Source organism: Lissotriton helveticus, chromosome 6, assembly GCF_964261635.1.
Source record: "Lissotriton helveticus chromosome 6, aLisHel1.1, whole genome shotgun sequence".
NCBI lineage: Eukaryota > Metazoa > Chordata > Amphibia > Caudata > Salamandridae > Lissotriton > Lissotriton helveticus.
In genome coordinates this window covers 892,714,726-892,735,029 of record NC_136067.1, presented here as the reverse complement: position 1 = coordinate 892,735,029, position 20,304 = coordinate 892,714,726, and the positions used below count along the sequence as shown (strand labels likewise).

General features: G+C 43.4%; 1 protein-coding gene across 1 annotated transcript in view; it reads right to left on the bottom strand.

The window, feature by feature from the left end:
* Nucleotides 1-20,304, bottom strand: part of LOC144763172 (amine sulfotransferase-like) — a 405,236-nt gene that overhangs the window by 222,914 nt on the left and 162,018 nt on the right. The window contains exon 4 of the mRNA XM_078648512.1: nucleotides 972-1,180. Within this exon, the coding sequence (XP_078504638.1) occupies nucleotides 972-1,180 (209 nt within the window). The remainder of the gene's footprint in view (nucleotides 1-971; nucleotides 1,181-20,304) is intronic.

Sequence of the window (20,304 nt, the reverse complement as noted above, 5' to 3'; positions counted from 1 at the left end):
CTTGCATCATGGTGCAAGGGTGCTTGTGTTGTATGCAGGATTGTTTTTGTGCAGTACAGTGCACCTTCCTGCACCAAAACAATCCTGGAGGGCATATTGCCCTTTCTATGTGTACTGCAGAGAAAGACATTGGGAGAAATGAAGATATTTCTCACTTTCAGCCTCCCAGGGAAGGTGTAAGATTGCGGCGCATCCTTACTCAGGTTTACACGTTTTTTAAAAATCTAGAGATGTGTCACCATCCATGGGAGATGCATGGGAACACCCATGCCACGGCCATAGAACGCCAGAGTGACAAAATGTAGCGATTTGCGCTGCGCTGCGTTGCGTTAGTCCAGATTTTTGAAGCCACTCAGAGACACGCAAAGTGGCTTTGCGTGGCTTTAAAAATCTGGCTTAGAGGTCTGTGCTACGCATGTACCAGGATGTGTTGTGCAAACATGACACAACCCCCTCTTAAATAAGCCCCTCGGTTTGTTCAAGGAGGATAATATTTTTTAAACTTGAGAAAAAAAATAAAAGCACAATTACGGTAATGCAAAGCCATTCTTAGCCCATTCAGTTGATCACTATGTAAAACTGCGCGTTGGGAAATGGCTTCGCTTGAAAGTAAACAGGAATTTATAAAGGTTTCACAGAAGTAGTCGTTTAAAACTGTGTCAGACGCTGCCTTTCAGGAGTACTCTTGAACACAGTTCTAAATACCAGTCATTCATAAGTTTGCAGTCAGAACGAGCTGTAAACCTACAGGTGTAGATTGCAGAATTTCTTGGAGAATTGAACACAGAATCTCAATCTTTCTGATTAAAAAAAAGCCAGGATGCTAACCAGGAAGCATTCTGCATTCTCATATTCATGGGTAACAGGTAAACTGGATTAGAACTAAGCATGGAATTTATGTGAGAAACAAATAGGAGACTTATAGACTAGCATCAAACAGGACAGCACAATGTAAAAAAGAAAACACATACCTTTCCTCTTCTGTTTCTGAAATCTCTTGGAAGCAAATGATAAGGTAGGTGACTGGCAAATAAACGTGGGGAGGGACGCTTTTTGTGATCATGCACTCTTAGGTCATATTCAATCCATGGCACTCTGTCAATAGTATTGATGTTTTCTGTTCCATTACGATGACCTTCGTGATAGATCAAACTTAAAACCTGCTGCGCAAACATTGTTCCTGTAAAAGAAATTTGTGTTTCTATTAGGTTCTCCGCAAATGTGAAAAAAGTTTTTTGATCCATGTGTTTTCATGCATTGTTAGTAAACAGTTTTTGGGATGCTCTTTTGAGCCTCCATCAGTGCGTGTTTGAGTTTCATCTCAGTTCATGTTCTTGTACCTCTTCTTAGCCAATGATAGGTGATTGCCTTGCTAAATGTAACCAGCAGAAAACACTGAGGTGAAGAATTTGTGCTGTGCAACTGACAATCATTCATGATTAAACATGTTTATTAATGTGTCTTTTTCCATGTAGGTAGAAATATTAACTGAACATTCTTATGCAATTTCCTAAAGCTCAGACACTATTTCTCTCATGTTAGCTGAATCTTGTGGGCCTGAAATGCAATATCCCTGGAAGCTCTGGCTTTAGAATTAACAGTTTGAATAAATTGTGGGACATGTACAATGAAGTGGCGAAGTGAGGCGTTAGCCGTCATGGCTTAACGCCTTGCTCCGCCACTTCTGAAACGCAAGGCTGCACCATATTTACAAGAATGTGATGCAGCCTTGTGTTTCCCCCTGCGATGGCTCTGAGTTTAGCAACTTAGCGCCAACGCAGGCACCCTTGCACCATAGTGCAAGGATGTCTGCGTGCAGGGTAGGATTGTTTATGTGTAGGAAGGTGTCCCTTCCTGCACATAAACAATCCTAAAATGTCATTCTCTCACTTTTATGTGTGCTGCTTCCTGCAGCTCACATGAAAGTGACAAAATTGCATGTTTTTTGAAAAAAGATTGTTTATGTATAGGAAGTGACACCTTTCTGTACATAAACAAACCATGGCATTTTGCTTTTTCCACGTGTGCTGCACAAGGTAGCACAAATGCAAAAAGCAAAAACGAGGAGAAATAATGCATTTCTCCTAATTTCGCCTACTTAAGAACAGGATTTACCTGGTTTTAACTTTGGTGCTGTTTTCTATGTACCCCACCCTTGTACACAAGGAGCAGCATCAAAATCAATGGGTGTTGTGGTGGAACGTCCACCGCAACACCCACTGCCTACCCCTTTCACGCTAAACATAGCAAGAAAGGGGGCTGATTTACAAGGCAGTTTTAAGCCATGTTAAGTGGCTTAACGTTGCCTTGTAAATAAGGCACAGTCCCTATCGTTACCACAACGTCGATAAAAGGGATGTTGTGGTGGCGATAGAGGCTTGTACATATGCACTTGTTACACCTTTTGACCGTTGGTAAAAAGGGGGTGGATCTATTAGAGTATCCTCAAAAAACCCAATGCTTTTGTGTTCGTGCGGTATATCTGTTTCATCCGCCCCGCATTGATGTTTTAGGCAGTTATCATTGGGTACTCCAAAGTAGTGGTTTGCCAGCCTCAACCCGAGGCACCTCTGGTCTTGGGTGCAGTGTCCAGAGAAGTTAAGTGAATAAGTGTGAAAAAATAAATTCTCAAAAAAAGAAAAAAATATTAAAAAGCTGGTAAATCACCCTTGGGAAACTTTAATGTTGGCGTGATTTCCAATAGTTGTCTAAAAACAAAGGGTACTACTAAATAGATCGAGTTACTTGATCTGGCAGTATTTTGTATAAAGCGTCGACATGTTTCAGCTCTCTGGGCCCAAAGGGTCTATAGAGCTTTCGTCAGGACTCACAAACATAGAGTTTTATACTTACACCATTTGTGTAGTATTATTTTGGTTTTTTTTTTATTATGTATCTGGAAAATCAAATCCTCCGTATTCTGCAATGGAATGGGGAAAGTACATAGAGAAATACACACTTAACAAGTATATTCAATAACGGGTTGGTGTACACTGGAATAAATTCTATTCACATTGAGAGACGTTATCTAGGGAAGGGGATTCAAGTGAATTGAGTAATAAATGCTAACGCTGTCCGTGGGTGGATTTTAATTCCAAAGGGAGTATAATTCCCACTTTTTTGTGTGTCAAGTGGTCGAATTACTTCCATATAGTATATCTCTTATAGATTAAACAAAGAAATCAAATCTGTCGCCTGCCTTATTGGATCACAAGATTACGCGCTGGTTTTTTGAGAGTGCGCGAATTTAAAATAGGCCAGTATTTATATTTAAGAACTACAAAACCTGCTCATTCGAGAAAAGGTTCATTAGTCTAGGGTCAGGGGGCCATTGGTTATATATTTATGAGTTCCTTCTAGAATGGTCTACACAAGCGTTTACACATACACAGTTAGGGTTTTTTTTCAAAATTGTCTGCAAGCCAGTAAAGGCGATTGGGCGTTTTAACGTAGTAATGAAAAATCATCCTACCTGTACAGGAGGTTCCCTTTCTTTCCTCGGGGTCCTGCTGCTAGTAAGCCCAGAGCTGTTTAAAAAAGCGATTTACGCATTAGCTTTTCCACCCTCAAAGCGTCTTACCAGGGTGATATATGCCGGGTGAGTTTCTCCGCCATTACCCGCGTGTGATTAGGATTCTGCCTTGTGCTGGCTCTGCCCCCGGATGTGTCTATTCCCAAGGACGTTCTTATTTAAAGGGGCAGTACTCTACAGCATTCCGGCTGTGTTTTTTTTTAATTGGCGAACACAAGAGTAATATCAAACTAAAAAAGAACACGACAAAACTCTGTTCCCACTTCATCGAAGCGGGCCATTCTTGTGATGAACTCCGTTGGACTGTCATTGAAATGCTCATTGATAAAACATCTAGATGTGAACAAACATTATTCGAAAAAGAACAGAGGTGGGTAGACCGCCTCAAGACTTGTGAGCAGGGATTAAACGAATTTATACCCTGGCACCAGTTTGTTAACTAAATATTCACAAAGAGCTTGAATGATGCAAGTGTTCTCACCATCAAGTGAAGTTTTCCTGTAAATACTGAGATGCCTCCTTTTGCTCTACGAGATTACTCTAAATGGATGAAAACATTCTCCTAATGTCTCTTTTGTGTTGATCCATATGCAAGTCTTACAAATCAGCCTATTTTTTCCTCAATCGCAAACGCATAAAGTTTTATCGAACTCCTTAAAAAAAAACACAGCCGGAATGCTGTAGAGTACTGCCCCTTTAAATAAGAACGTCCTTGGGAATAGACACATCCGGGGGCAGAGCCAGCACAAGGCAGAATCCTAATCACACGCGGGTAATGGCGGAGAAACTCACCCGGCATATATCACCCTGGTAAGACGCTTTGAGGGTGGAAAAGCTAATTCGTAAATCGCTTTTTTAAACAGCTCTGGGCTTACTAGCAGCAAGACCCCAGGAAAGAAAGGGAACCTCCTGTACAGGTAGGATGATTTTTCATTACTACGTTAAAACGCCCAATCGCCTTTACTGGCTTGCAGACAATTTTGAAAAAAAACCCTAACTGTGTATGTGTAAACGCTTGTGTAGACCATTCTAGAAGGAACTCATAAATATATAACCAATGGCCCCCTGACCCTAGACTAATGAACCTTTTCTCGAATGAGCAGGTTTTGTAGTTCTTAAATATAAATACTGGCCTATTTTAAATTTGCGCACTCTCAAAAAACCAGCGCGTAATCTTGTGATCCAATAAGGCAGGCGACAGATTTGGTTTCTTTGTTTAATCTATAAGAGATATACTATATGGAAGTAATTCGACCACTTGACACACAAAAAAGTGGGAATTATACTCCCTTTGGAATTAAAATCCACCCACGGACAGCGTTAGCATTTATTACTCAATTCACTTGAATCCCCTTCCCTAGATAACGTTTCTCAATGTGAATAGAATTTATTCCAGTGTACACCAACCCGTTATTGAATATACTTGTTAAGTGTGTATTTCTCTATGTACTTTCCCCATTCTATTGCAAAATACGGAGGATTTGATTTTCCAGATACATAATCAAAAAATAACCAAAATAATACTACACAAATGGTGTAAGTATAAAACTCTATGTTTGTGAGTCCTGACGAAAGCTCTATAGACCCTTTGGGCCCAGAGAGCTGAAACATGTCGACGCTTTATACAAAATACTGCCAGATCAAGTAACTCGATCTATTTAGTAGTACCCTTTGTTTTTAGACCACTATTGGAAATCACGCCAACATTAAAGTTTCCCAAGGGTGATTTACCAGCTTTTTAATATTTTTTTCTTTTTTTGAGAATTTATTTTTTCACACTTATTCACTTAACTTCTCTGGACACTGCACCCAAGACCAGAGGTGCCTCGGGTTGAGGCTGGCAAACCACTACTTTGGAGTACCCAATGATAACTGCCTAAAACATCAATGCGGGGCGGATGAAACAGATATACCGCGCGAACACAAAAGCATTGGGTTTTTTGAGGATACTCTAATAGATCCACCCCCTTTTTACCAACGGTCAAAAGGTGTAACAAGTGTCTGTTTCTCTTTTGATAAACTATAGGCTCACCCCGGGGAGTGAAACAGACGTCTCAATCCCTTATCCCTCCATTTTTGATTAATTACTAATTACTGCTTGTACATATGCACCATTGTGTGATGTGTATTTTGTTCTTTCTCACGTATGTGTTGCAGGTGGAAGAAGCGCCCTTGTTAATAAGAATAATTTATTTGTTTTATTAGATAGGCAAGGAGAGAAGGGTAGATATCATGAGCTAAAGCGGATAAGGGAAATTGTTCTGTTTTCACACCGTAGAAGGCCTGGGAATCAAGGTCAACATGAGGCAGTTCAGGAACATCGCTGCCCCATGAAAAATTCCCTTTGAGATCGTGATCAGAGTAGATGGTGTGAACAGCAACAATTCTTTGGAAGATACCTGTAATATTAAACGCTGCAAGTAAGGAATGGTGCCCACTTCTTCTCTGCCTCCAGAAAAAACAAGCTCTGTCTCGATAGCTTCATGCTAATGGGCCCATCGATGGTGGAGAGACTTCTTAGAAAGACTCCACATGCTGACTCCTTTTATTTCTTTCTCTGAAGATGCTTAAGTAGGGATGTATTTTAGTGCTAGTGCAGGGATAGATTGATGTTCTACATTCATCAACCCTCGATGTAGGGAAATTTAGACTCATGCTTCCTGATCCTCTGTATTCTATTTCTTGAGTTAATTCTGTTGTGCATGTATCATTGACTCAGCTTTGTTCGCAGATTTGGCTTTATACTGATTTCAATGTATTTTTACACTCTCGTTTTGAGATGTCTCTATGTCCAGTTATTTTTGGCGCTGTAATAAACGAACTACCCTTGCGTAGTTGTGTGTAGCTACTATGTGTCCAGAGGAATTCCTTTTGAATTGATTGGCCTTAAAACACTTTCTCCCCTCTATGCTTACATGCTGCTAAAAAGAACCATCAGATTGTGATTCTAGAACAGGTCCAGAACATTTGACAATGGATCCCAAATTTCTCTTTGATGGCGAAGCCTTCACAGATACTGACCTACAAGGATGTGAGTGATCCAGTACCTTGGGATAACAATAGCTTACGTGCCTTCTTGGAACTGAGAGAGTGCCTTTAGGAATGCCAGATTACAGCAAAGCGTTTTTGTTGTTCTGCCATGAAATGGAAGGTTGTGCTCTTTATGTACTCACCCAGACACATGGATGTGCCAGTGGACGAGTGGCCTACTTCTCAGCTACATTAGATCCTGTAGCTTCAGCATTGCCCGGATGTCTCAAATTCGCTATCACAACAGTTGCCAGTATTAAAATATGTGAAAGCATTGTGATGGGTCATCCACTACCTGTATTGTACGGCACTCAGTTCAACTCCTGATAACAAGGACCAAAGCACAGCATTTGACTAATAACAGGTTGACAAGATAGGAACAAGTGCTGCTTGCAGCAGAAAACGTGATTTTAAAGCGCTGTTCTGTGTTAAACCCAGCTATCTTTTGCCTGTTCTAAATGTTGATGGGGAAGATTGTGAAGACCATGACTGTCTGGATGTTACTGAGCTTTCCATCAAACTGAGACCTGACATTGTCAATGAACCATTGTCTGATCACGATAAAGTTCTTTTTTGTTGCTAGTTCATGTCTAATGGACAATGAAGGTAATCTGAGAGCAGCATTTGCTGTCTGTACCATCTCTGGAGTTCTGGAAGATGCTTGTCTACAGGAATGTACACTCCGCACAGGTGGCCGAGATCATTGCCTTGACCAATGCATGCCTTGTCTCTGAGCAGATCCGAGTCACCATCAATACCGATAACCAGTATGGTTGTGGTGTAGTTCATGACTTCAGACAACTATGGTCGCAGAGAGGGTTCCTAACGCTATCAGGATCTCCCATTCAGCACAGGGAATATGTGAGACAGCTGTTGGAAGCAGTGCAGTTACCAAAGGAAGTGATGGTCTTAAAGTGCGCTGCTTATGGGGAGGGGGTAATTTTGTCACCATAGGAAACTGATACACAGAGAAAGTTGCTAGTTTTTGTGTCACACATGCATGAATTTTCAATGGGGAATATGTTGGCAAGAGTACAGAGAAGACCAAACTCAGCATGATGCTAGCTGTTGCAGACACATGGGATGACATTACAAATGGAGGCTATAGATCAGGAACAAGATGGTTGAATCAGAGCAGGCTTAGTTTTTCTAAATCCAATGGCAAGGCAGATTCATGGATCAGCCCCCATAGGAAGAGATGCAATGGTGAGATGGTTCATCCTGATTTGGTTTAACCTGAGGTTCCGTGTGATTACAGAGGCAGTGTGTCATGTCAACAAATAAATGCTGGGAAGATAACTGTTATTGCCTGAGCCGAATTAGGAGGTCTGGGGGTCCTTTCAATCGGATCCAATTGGACTTTGTTGAGATGCCTTTTTGTAATGGATTGAGATAAATTTTGGTTGTTGTGTGCATCTTTTCTTGGTGGGTGGAAACTTATCCAACTAGAAGCTGTGACAGTCTCACAGTAGCAAAGTTGTTGTTGAGGTAGCTTATACCACGCTTCACATTTCCAACTACATTGGAGTCGGGTAGAGAAACTCATTTTCACAGCGAGATCATGAAGCTATTGTGTACTGCCTAGAGTGTGGATCAGAGACTGTATTGTAGTTACAGCCAGATGCTACCACCTCGAAGGAGGTGGTAACCCTTTTGCAAATGGCACAGGGTCTTCAAGGGACCACTTCCCCTTTTTCCCCTTTGAGAATGTAAAAATAAATATTTTTTAAGAGCAGGCAGTGGTCCCACGGACCATTGCCTACTCTTAGAATATGAAAGTTTTCTTTTATTTTTTTTTAAACGCTTCCCATTTTCCTTAACACAGGCTGCATTATAAAAATCGCTTTATTTAAAAGCAATCACAAACACAGTGGCCTGCTGACCCCAGCAGACCACTTTCCCAGCGATGGCAGCAATTCCTACTGGTTCACAAATTGCATAGCTCAATAATATTTATGAGGTAGGTTGATGTGTGACCCAACTAGGAATTGCTATTTTAAGGATAGGTATTTAGTACATCAGGAATTGCAATTTTCTAATTGCGATACATTAGGAATCATCATTTGGAAATAGCTATTTGTAATATTTGTACATCTGGCCTTAAAACTGTTGATTCTTTGAAGGATTAAACTCAATGTGCATCTAAACTATCTGGCTTAGGGTGTGATACTTGCATAATGCAACATAACCATAAGTATGAAGTCGTCCTCTCTAGGTACTTATTCAACACACTTAAATTACAATGAGCACTCTACATCAATTTTTGACATTTTCGACATGATGTACCTTCGCAAATTGCGTGACATCAATCTTAGACTAAACCATTACAAGCTATCAAAATATCAAGCTATCAAATTTGTGGGTCTGATTCACAAAGATAAACTTACACTTTTGTGTAAGTTGACTATTTTTTTGGTATTCGCAAATTACAAATTTTAATGTGGTAATAATAATTTTATGACTGCTTAGACTCCTCAGTCAGTACGCTGAACTCTGAACATATAAAAATAGGACAGGCCAGTCTTTTCTTGTGAGGTTTCCACCCTATTGCGGAATCCCACAGTCATAAAATTACTATTAGTAAAATTACACTCATTGCGCCTGATTCACAATGGTAAACTTGCACTTTTGTGTAGTTTTACTATTTTTTCGCTATTCACAAAGTATGAGTTAATAGTAACTTCATGACTGTGGAGACTCCACAGTTGGTGCAGACAACTCTACTCATAGAAAGATAAGCCTGTCCTAACTTTTTATGTGTGGTGTTCTTCACCCCTATAGTGGAGTCTTATGTATTTCAGTCATAAAATTGCTATTTTTTTATGTTTGTAAATAAAAACAAAATAGTAAACTTGCAGAAACATTTTAATTTACCTTTGTGCATCAGGCCCTTTGTAAATACTGAAATAGTTGTAAAGTTACCATAGCAAATGTATACTTACAGAAAAGTATAAATTTACCTTTGTTTATCAGGCCCTCAGGGCAATTCCCAAAGGCAAACGTACACTTTTATGTAGGTTTACTATTTTTTGGCATTCACAAATTTTACTAATGGTAATTTTATGACTGTGTACACTTCATACGTATGGCGGAGACTAACCCCCAGATTCATCATGGTCCCGATTTGCGAGTCCTTAATAGCGATTATTAAGGAATCGCTATTAAGGACTCTCAAATTGGAATTCATGTAGAAAATGCAAAATAAATTGCGATTCCTACAGCCTCCTTATTTGCGATTAGCAAATTGCTAATCGCAAATAAGGAATAACTCCCCATTCATTCCTATGGGCCTAAAGGCCGATAGGAATGAATGGGGAGTCAATCCTTATTTGCGATTAGCAATTTGCTAATCGCAAATAAGAATGCGATTTCAAGGGTGCCAGGGGTGTCCAAAGGACACCCTGTAGCACCCCTGAAATGGAAATGTAGCCTGATGTTGCGCACACACATGTCCAAACTAAAGTGCATTTTTCTAAGTTTTCGCTATTTACCACGAAGTCAGACTTCGCGGTAAATAGCGGCCGGAAATTGCGAATTCGCAAATTTTAAAAGTTTCATGAATTGCATTTAAGGAGTCTCAAATAGAGATTCCTTAAATGCTATTCCTCGCTAAAATGTGAACTCTGTAATAGCGAATTTTGCATTTGGGATGATGAATCCCAAATGCAAAAATTGCGCTCGCAAAGGGCCAGATTCTCAGAATCTGGCCCTTTGCGAGCACAATTTCCCTTGATGAATCTGACTGTTAGCCCATAAAAATAACGGCCGATGCTATCTTTTTATGTATGGAGTTCTCCACCCCAACTGTGTCCCCGATTCAGTTGTAGCTTCTTGTTTTTTTGTGGCTATTTCATAGTTCACAATCATATAAGTGAGTAGCATTGATCTGTGTCATATTCTGAATGTCCTTGATTTGTGCTTGTCTAGTTGACCAGAGCACAAACAAAATGTCCCTTTAAACAAATAAGCACCAGAGCCTGTTATAAAATACATTTTTATGTGATACTGCTTTTTTACTCTGCATTTACATGACATTGATAAACTTGAGAAAGAAAATCTGCATTCATTTTCCTCAGTCTGAAAAAACTGAAATTTGGCACTTATGTAACAAACCCATTCTCCATCGACACAGAATGGGTAAAACCCTTTGATGCATCCGTTCCTTATGGTGGATAAATAAACACAATCTGTGGCAGAGTCAATATGTCTTGCCTGAAGATGCTAACACAGGCAACTAGCATTTGTGGCTGCATATGATTGCAGGCGTATTCGCTGCAATACAGTGCTTCAGAATGCATGACATTGCCAAGATTGGAAAATGGCCGGTAAAAGGGAATTATGTTATTACATAAAAAGGTTCCTGTAGACTCCTTAGGCATTCTATGTACACAATGGATACAGAATGTGCCCAGGAAAAGGGACATTTCCCCTTTATTTATCAAATTGTATTACCTTGTTGGGAATGGGAGATTGGCACTACTGTGTTTGTATAGTGCACAGTGAATGAAATATGCATCACATAAGAGAAGGCGGGGAAAGGAGAATGGTGAAATTGCTAAGTCTGGGCTGTGAAGTCTGCTCAGCTCTTGGAGTTTGCAGAGTTTTCCGGGTAATGCAGAATTCATGGAGTTCCAAAAAGCTATGCATTACGTGGAGCGCGCAGAGTTTTTTTCCTCGCTCGCGCTCATCAACAACAATTTGGTGAGCCCGAGCAAGGAAACTCCACCTCTGCGTGAGATTTTTCCTAATTCCTGCTTGTCAACGTCAAGATGGCAAGCGCGAGCAAGAGAAATCAACTGCCAGGTGAGATTTCTCAACGCAGTTAGCTGGATTTCTCAAAGCGAGAGGCCGTTTATGCTCGCGGCCGCTCGCTTTGAGAAACCGTCTGTTCACGTTGAGAAAGCTGGCTCTCGGGTGAGAAATCTACTCAAGTGGCAGAAAAGAAGCAGCGCCCAAGTGCGCTGTGCATGGTGCTGTTTGCAATAATTTCACTGGGCGGACAAACACCCAGCACAGAAAACTGTGTGTTTGTTTTTCCCATCGAATTCCCGTCAAGGCCGTTTTCTTTGAGCCGTTATAGAAAGAAGACACACGGCTGCCTTACAGCAGTAATTTTGGGCAACCATGGTTCCTCCTCTTCTTTTCCATAAAGATTTTATTCATTTCTGCAGTCCGAAATATCTTGGGTGTAGATAAGTAAAGTAAGGGACCTCCACTTAAAGATGGTGCAGTACTTGGAGGTCTGCGTTAGCAAGTCCTTTCTTTCTTTTCAGTTTCTAATTAGTGTTTCGGTTTTTGCTGCATTTTTTTTGTCAGTATTTATGGCTGTCGTTTAGAGGCTATCGGCTCTTCCAGACTTTTATGCCACGTAAGGCACGCTTTCGGTGAGTGAAATAGGAATGCACATTGCTGTAGGAAACTGACCGAGGTATATTACAGCCGTAGTAAACATATACTGGGCGGTACTTTTCAAACTCTGGTAATTTGGTGAAAATAATCTAAATGTCCCTAAACTATTGGGTCCGATTTTATATTTAGGTAGTAGTGAGCAAGTATTCTAAGAGAACTTTTTCTTTTTCCCATTTAGCCATCACATTTGAATGAAGCATAGAGAAGATTTGTTCTCCTTGCCTGTGGTCAGCTTTGCCAGATTTATTCATGCAGGTAAATGCGATGCACTTAATGGATGCATGTGGGATGCATCTTTTTATAACTTTTTATGTGCCACTTCATTAATACATTGATAATCGAAAAAAGCTCAACTATAATTTGTAGACCCTTGTTTTTTCAATAAATAAATTCAGTATGGGCTATGTGATGCAGTAACTTGATTGTGCGTGACATGTTAACTTTATTGTAGCAGTTTTTGCCATTTGGAAAGTTTTTGTGATTCTCAATGTCACCCCTCGCTTACCTTCTTTATTTCTGCAGCCACTGTGTGGAAAATTAGTACGATTTTGGTAAACATTATCTGCGCCATCTTGCCTTTCCTACTGATGCCACACTTTTTGTCGTGCGCGCCCGCCATTTTAGGTGCCTCGATCAGAACAGCCCTTTTTGCATGCCACTGGCCCCCGACATAGCCCTTCGCCCTCACCAAGCCTGCACGCTGACCAACCCCCCTGCTCGCACCTGCCTTGAGTCATAAACCCCTCTTCAGCGCAGCTCTGCCTCAGAACCCCATCCTGTTCCCAGCGCGACACCTCCCTTCATTCCTTTTCATGGTCCCAGGCCCTTTGATGCAAACCCCTTTTTCCCTGTGTGCCCGTTGTCTTCCTCGTTCCCAGGCCGACACCTAGCTCTGCCGATACTATTCCTTGCCCCTCCCCGTACAGTAGAAAGCTTCCCTCATCAAAGGACCCCCGAGTTGATCAAAGCCCCCACCCCATGAGATCCGATCGAACCCCCCACATTCCATGAATCGGCGGAATATCCAGCTGCGCGATAGTCATCACCTGTTGTGACCGGGGTGGGGACTTCTACTGTAAATGTGTGTGGGAACGGGCCCGAAGGGGAGATTCCGGGAATGTCTTTCCGTACATCAAAGCATCGCCATGAATATGTAATCTGTAATAAAGCAATAAAACCTGTATATAAGAGGCCAGGCCTCAGAGATGCGGTTAGAGCACCTCAGAACGATACCTGCTGTCTAACTGATGTGTTCTCCTCCGGAGAGAATAAACCTTGTTTCCTGCCTTCCCGTCTCCAGCGCCTGCCTCTTCATTGATTAATGTCTCATGGGTTTAAGAGGCGATACCGCCGGGCAAATATCGATTGTCCCCCGACCTAGATTCTACAATTGGCGTCCCAAGCGTGGGGCCCATCAGCGACTCGTGGATCCAGTGGGAGAGGTCCTGACGACAGAGTGAACGACTGCAACGATCGGGAGAGCTCTTGCCCAATAGACCCTCGTCTGGCAGCCGATCATCCGAACTTCACTAGTTCCGAACAGACCTCTCTCGAGTGATCTACGGTCCTGACTGGGAACCATTAGGAGTGCTGCGAGGAATACGAGAAAAAGAGGACGATCGGGCGCTGGATTCGGAAGACAAGAAACTGTCCATACGGTCCGGGTAAGGTCGTGTAAACACGACAAACTGCAAAATAATTGATCGATTGTTCAGAAAATACTAGTATTACTCTTTGTTAACTGATTTGGAGATTCACTGTCTGCATGCGGAGAAACAGTAGGCTCTTTCCCTTTTGCAAACAGTGAAGGATAGGTAACGCAGCCGTCGTGCCTATTTTTCTCCCCCACTGAATCCTATTATTTATTAACGGTTTTCTGGAGATTCCCTCTCCCACACTGATTAACTGGGTTCTTTGACCCCGAACTACTGTTCACGGATTGTTTTCTGGAAATTCTCTGTCTGCAAACAGGAAATAACAGATTCCTCTTTACGGATCGTGAAAGGGTAGAGGACGCAGACTTTTGCGCCCCTACTTATTCTCCCCACTGATTTTATTTTATTTTTATTGGTTGTTTTTTGTTATTGGTTCATGAGGTATTCACTGCCTGCAAACAACGTAGAATAGAAATATTCTGTCTAGTCTTTGCACACAGTGATAAGATAGGCAGTGCTGACTTTTTGTCCCTCGTTGTGAGCTGTCATGTCTGTCTTCTCCCCACTGGTCGGTAGCTGGTTCAGCCCGGACCGTTTATTAGAGGTGGATCATCTAGCTCCACTGGAAGGCACCCCTAATAAGGACATGTTCATAAACTATGGATTAGTTACCATAGCCTATAATAAATTGTGGCACAGGTATACCAAAGAAAGTCAAGACAAACAGTGGCCACTGGTAGGATCCTTCGATCTTGATAAAATAGAAACGTTAGAAATAGCCCTTCGTAATAATAAGACGACGCCTATTATGCTCGACAGTCTCGGTATGTGGCGAAAAGAGGCAATGCAACGAAAGAGAAGAGACGAGGACAGAGCAGGTAGAGGAATATATCAACAGGACAACCCCTGGACACCACGACCCGAAAGTTATCCCCCGACACTACGCACAGGACGGCCAGACTTAGGGCAAGACCAATGTGCTTTTTGTAAATGTATCGGACACTGGAAAGCCCAATGCCCGACTTTACTGAGCGAGAGTAGGAACAGAGGACCGACAGGAATAGCAGCCCGGAAGAAAGGGAGAAAGCGCCAGACAAAGAAGAATCAGACCGACATGGTCAGACCAGATAGAACCACCACGTTTGATTATGCCCGATGGCACAGATTTCGCCAGACCGATTTCAGCGACATGTTCGAGTTTTCATAGATCGGACAATGTTAAGACGGGAACCCAGTCTAGCTCTAAATTAACAGACGGAAAAGGATAATTATGGCCAATAATTGTTTTATATTTGTCTTGGGTCTTTGTATGTCATACTTGTACTGTCTCCCGTCTGAGTTTATGTGTATGTGAGGCATGAATCTACGTCATCCCTCTGCATGTGCTTCCGTGTTACTTAAACTCTGTTAACAGAAACTTTAGCATGAAACAACCTGGAAAGAAAGAAATGGGAAAACGAAATCCGTAGGCCACTGATGAACTTGAACTTTTATTTAACATACCGAACAAGAAATAAATAACAATACGTAATAATAAACACCTATTAATACCCTAACAACAGAAAACGTTTGAAACAAGAACGGTAAAACCTAGAAAATGAAAGTCAACAGAACATTTGCCCTCCCCCCACGCTCTGGAACCTTCCAAAGTAGGGCAGGGTTACGGCTATGCCCAACCAGCAGCAACCCATATAAGGCGGGCCCTGCTGCCAACAATCGGTCAGGAAATCATAACATAGCGGGGAGCCGGAGGAGAGGCAGGGGCCAGCGGAGTCCGGCCGCAGCGGCCCTGGATAACTGCAGGCAGTCCCGCCACATGCCTTCCCGGCCCGGCCACGGTGGCGCATGGGAGTTTCAGGTAGTCCCGCCACATGTCCTCCCGGTCCGGCCACCAATGGCCAGGGACCAGGGCCAACTGGATCCGGCTGCAGCCGATAACCTAAGGAAGCCCGGCCCAGAGAAGGACGAGACACCTCTTTCCTTTTCCCCTCCGTGACAGCCGCAGCAACACGCCAGACGCCACTTCTGTCATGAACAATGGCCGCGACAACTCTGGGCGGCGGGATGTCCTGTTCATACCTCCACGAAAATTAGTCCAAGTTGGGCTGGGAGGGAGAGGCGACGCGGACGAGCCTCTCCCACCTCCATGGATAGGAGGTCTCCCAGCCCCCGGCCCAGCACCGAACCCCCCCCCCCAGCCAGGCGGTGGTGCCAATACCTGCGTAGCACCGAACATGCAACGGTGCCCATATTTTCGGAGCACCGAATATGCAATGGCTGCACTGATACTTGTGCAGCACCGAATGTGCGCCGCAGGTGGCCATACTTCCACAGCACTGGGCATGGGCCTTGTGGAGCACAGGGTGTGGAGAGACCATTGTGCATGCCCATGAAAGAGAGCGGCCTGGAGTGCACCGGGAGAAGGAGACGGCGCGAACGAGTTTTGCTCGCCCCCCAGGTGGGGGCATCACAGCTGCACCCCAGCCGAACGTCCCGCTTCCACAACACAGAGTTCCATTCCCTATTTGTCCTCAGAAAGGTCTCTTCCACTCTTGCAGACTCGACGAGAGGGGACTGCTGCAGGGCCTCAAAATGGCGTCTGGGCCCGCTGGAAGGCGGGTCTCGGCCGCTAGGGTAACTTTGAACAGCAATGTAACTCGGTCGCTCGCCCACCGGAGCACGAGCCCCCACCTCCGTCAGCATCTCCACAGCCTTGAAGAGTCTACAAAGGTCCCCGGCGGAGCCCTCGGCCCCTGCAGGCTTCCGGTAAGGGACGACTGCCTTGATCGCTAACGAAACAAGCATGACATTGCCACTCTTTCTGTTAGCAGGAATTCTAGAACTGCCGAAAAGGACTCTGGTCCAACTGCCGGTTGTAGGAAACATTTTTCCCTGATGCTACTTCCGGACTAACCCGGCCCCGCCCAAAATGGCGCCGGTATCAATAGGAACTTAGGAACACTTCGTGGTGTTCCTTTTTACTAATACAAAACTTGATGTTCTGAGACATATATGATCCTTTGTACACTTGACAAGAAAGAAGGAGAGCTCACTCGACGAACATGTAAAAGGATCCTGTTAAAAATGTTGATTACAAATGTACGATGTATTATATTTTTTTATATAGCTGATGTATAACCTCGCTTATGACGCACGCACACGGTATGCATATAGGAAATCTGATTGCAACTAGTCTGACTATGCTTCTAAATTATGAAATAAATGCCCCCGATCCCCCAACCAATTGATAGATGTTTTAGTTTCCTACGAATGAATGGATAAACCTTTCTAATGTTTTTATTGTTGCAAAACAACCCCCCACTGTACGCACTTTAGCCATTGCCGTGTCCGGCCAAATACGACTGCACCCTCATAATCCACGTGCTGAAATGATTTTGCAAAATAAAGGTTTTCGAAACTATGAACGGGTATTGCATGCTTTATTTAAAAATGTGGGATCGGCGGGAGAATTCTTTTCTGTGCACCCTACTCTGCTCTCTCTTTAAGGTTAATAGAAGATGGTTGCCCAGCCCCGGATGGAGGATCGAATCTGAGACACGACACCCTACCGTCAAATATGCGACTGACTCAGGGACTCGCACATGGTGGAAGTCCTCGATTTCCGAGGATGGGTAAAAGCGAAATGGTGTGAAAAATGGAATATAAAGGATGGGTAAAGTGAAACGATGTAAATAATAGAATATTATAAAGATACGACACTCAAAGGTACTAGGGAACAGAGTTGACCGAAGAGCTGATAAACCTTAAAACATCACAGCGTTGAAAGAGATTTAAGGACCCCGATAGTTAAATACACCTACCAGCTAGAAACTTCGCGCTAAGTACTTCTGATTCTCTAACGTTTTCCTACTCACAGCCTATAAGGACACACTGCCCCCCCCCCTGGCTCCAGAAACCACAACCTCAGGGATTCTATCCCGAGGAGATAAGACGGGTATGAGGTAAGTAAAGGACTCTTGAATCCATGTATTCGATATGCGCGAATGTTGTCCCCCTCCCTTCCCCTCTTTTCCCTCCCTCTGCAGGTTACATCAGAGATCACAACCGAGGTGTGACGAAGATCTGAAGCCTTGCCATGTCTGATACGCGAAGCAGACTAGCGCCGCAAGGTGGCACCTAAGCACACCCACCAACTGCTCATGTAACAAACGAGCCAATAAATAGTATGACTTGATGAGAAATGATCACCCTTAATCCAGGTTGCGCGAGTGGACACATGCCACGTATGTCTGAAACTATGAAAGAATGTTTGTGCGTGACTGAAGCGTCGACTCAACTGGTCAAAGGACCAAGAATGCAAGGAGTACGACACAATAGTGCCCTTTTCCTTTTTCTCAATGCACGTCCCCCGTACCCGACCTAATGCTCGCCCGTCCTGAACCGCATGCTTTCAAAATACTAACGCAGACCTGCGATGTCTTGTATCGAGTAATGCGCTGAATAATCTATCTTGAATACACGGCCGCTCCCTATGTTGCACGTGTACTATCTAGCCTATTGTTGCACATCTCTCTCTCTCTCTCTCTCTCTCTCTCTCTCTCTCTCTCTCTCTCCTCCACACTCTCACTCTTCCGAACGACTAGCACCTAAATTGGCAAACCGCCACCCCTAGCACACCACCCAATTGGCTTCAAATACCGCCAGTATTTGCACAAAACTTGTCTTTAATACAATCACCCTGAGACCGTGTCATTGCCTCTCCTTTCTGCTAAATTAACGAAACCGAGAGTTGGCGATGAGGGAAAGGACAGGTAAGACGACTGAGGTTCCCTAATCTGACCCGTAATAAGGGAACTACATGTCAGCGGCTCCAATGATGAAATAAAATGCCTCAGAATACGCGACCTTCCCCGTCCCGAATTGTCGCAATACCCAAACAGTAAAAATGATCGAAACATCCTCATATTCCAGGAACGCCCCCTGTTTCGTATCAGCTGCCCCAGACGAGAGTTATAAAACTGTCCCTCACCCCCGGTCATAAGAGATGGGTCTACTTACGCCCTTACCACAGTTTTCTATGTCCCTAGTTGTTTCCCATAAGACCCCTGTCTTTTCTAATTTAGTAATCAGGCCATAAGAGGCTACATAGGAACCAGAATGATGTTTTACAAAGTTAAAGGATTAGACCGAAGCGAAGAAAATAATTGCAATGAACACTGTTGAAAGCGAAAATGTTTAGTTGAAAGGCAAGATGCATTGATAGAATGAAAAATGTTTAGCCTATGTTCGTCCCTCAGCAAGATACCTATTAGTACCATGTTGATAGCTCACAGCACCCTTTATAAATATAAAGCCCTAGAGAACGGTATAGCTTTGTCAGGCTCGTATTACGAAGGTGGGTCTCCATCAGATGAACTGTCGTAACTGTAATAAATAGTTGTGAAGGAAAGTCATAGTAAATCCAACAGGCCCATCATCGGTCATTTATATGTTAGTTGTGAACCCTAATATAACGGACGTTTTCAATTTGTGCCTGGAGCTGGGAGAGAAATAGACTTATGTGATTACCTTCCTCTACCAATTCTCTAAAGACTGTCTTTTCAAACTCATTTTAAGGGTACGACTGTCGGAGGAAAGAAGGACCGGATGTGGGAGCACGTGGCCTGACTACAGACTATGGAACATCTGCGACATTGGCCAAGGCGAGACCGCGACAGAAAAGAGCTGCAGGACGAGGCACTATTTCCGACAAAATGAGAGGAAAGGGCTGACCTGATGCCCCTGCTCAATGTTCAAATGTGTGCCGAAAAGTCCCCGCTCTCTGAACTCAGTCATGAGCCCGCCTACCTGGAATTCTCCGCCCCCTGGTCTGTTCCAGATCTGGCCCTGCTCCATCCCCCTTTTTCTCCGACCTACCCTATGGACTACTTACACACTCTTCTTCCACCTGAACTCTTTGACTACCGACTCCAAAGGACACGGGGCGAAAAGGACCTTTTTGACCGGGAAAGCAAGAAAAAGGTCATGCCCTGCAACGCGGAATCTAGAATCGAGCTGGACCCATAAGCTCCACCGCCGGTGCTCCACAGTGCCAACGGAAGACGGAAACAAAATGCTGAGAACTCGCTAACTTCGAACATTCCTTAATTATCGTTTCTACTATGTCTCATTTCTCTCCCAGCCACCAATGTATTGATTATGCGGCAACCAACAATGAACAGAACTCGGATATGTAATAACCTATCAGTTACATTCCAACCGACTATAAGTAGCTATGAAATGTACGCAATGCTCTCACTACAGAATCATTTTTGTCTGCATTACTATAACTTTCCTACAAAACGAGTTTTATCGATGGACCCGCCTCCTAAGATGAGCGATTTTGAAATGTAATGTTTATAGCTCCTTCACCTGGGTTCCTACTTTTTACCTATGACCACCACAATAGACATGAATAGGAAATAGACCAGCAAGATGTCTTGAATATGTTAAAGGGAGGACTGTGGAAAATTAGTACGATTTTGGTAAACATTATCTGCGCCATCTTGCCTTTCCCCCTGATGCCACACTTTTTGTCGTGCGCGCCCGCCATTTTAGGTGCCTCGATCAGAACAGCCCTTTTTGCATGCCACTGGCCCCCAACATAGCCCTTCGCCCTCACCAAGCCTGCACGCTGACCAACCCCCCTGCTCGCACCTGCCTTGAGTCATAAACCCC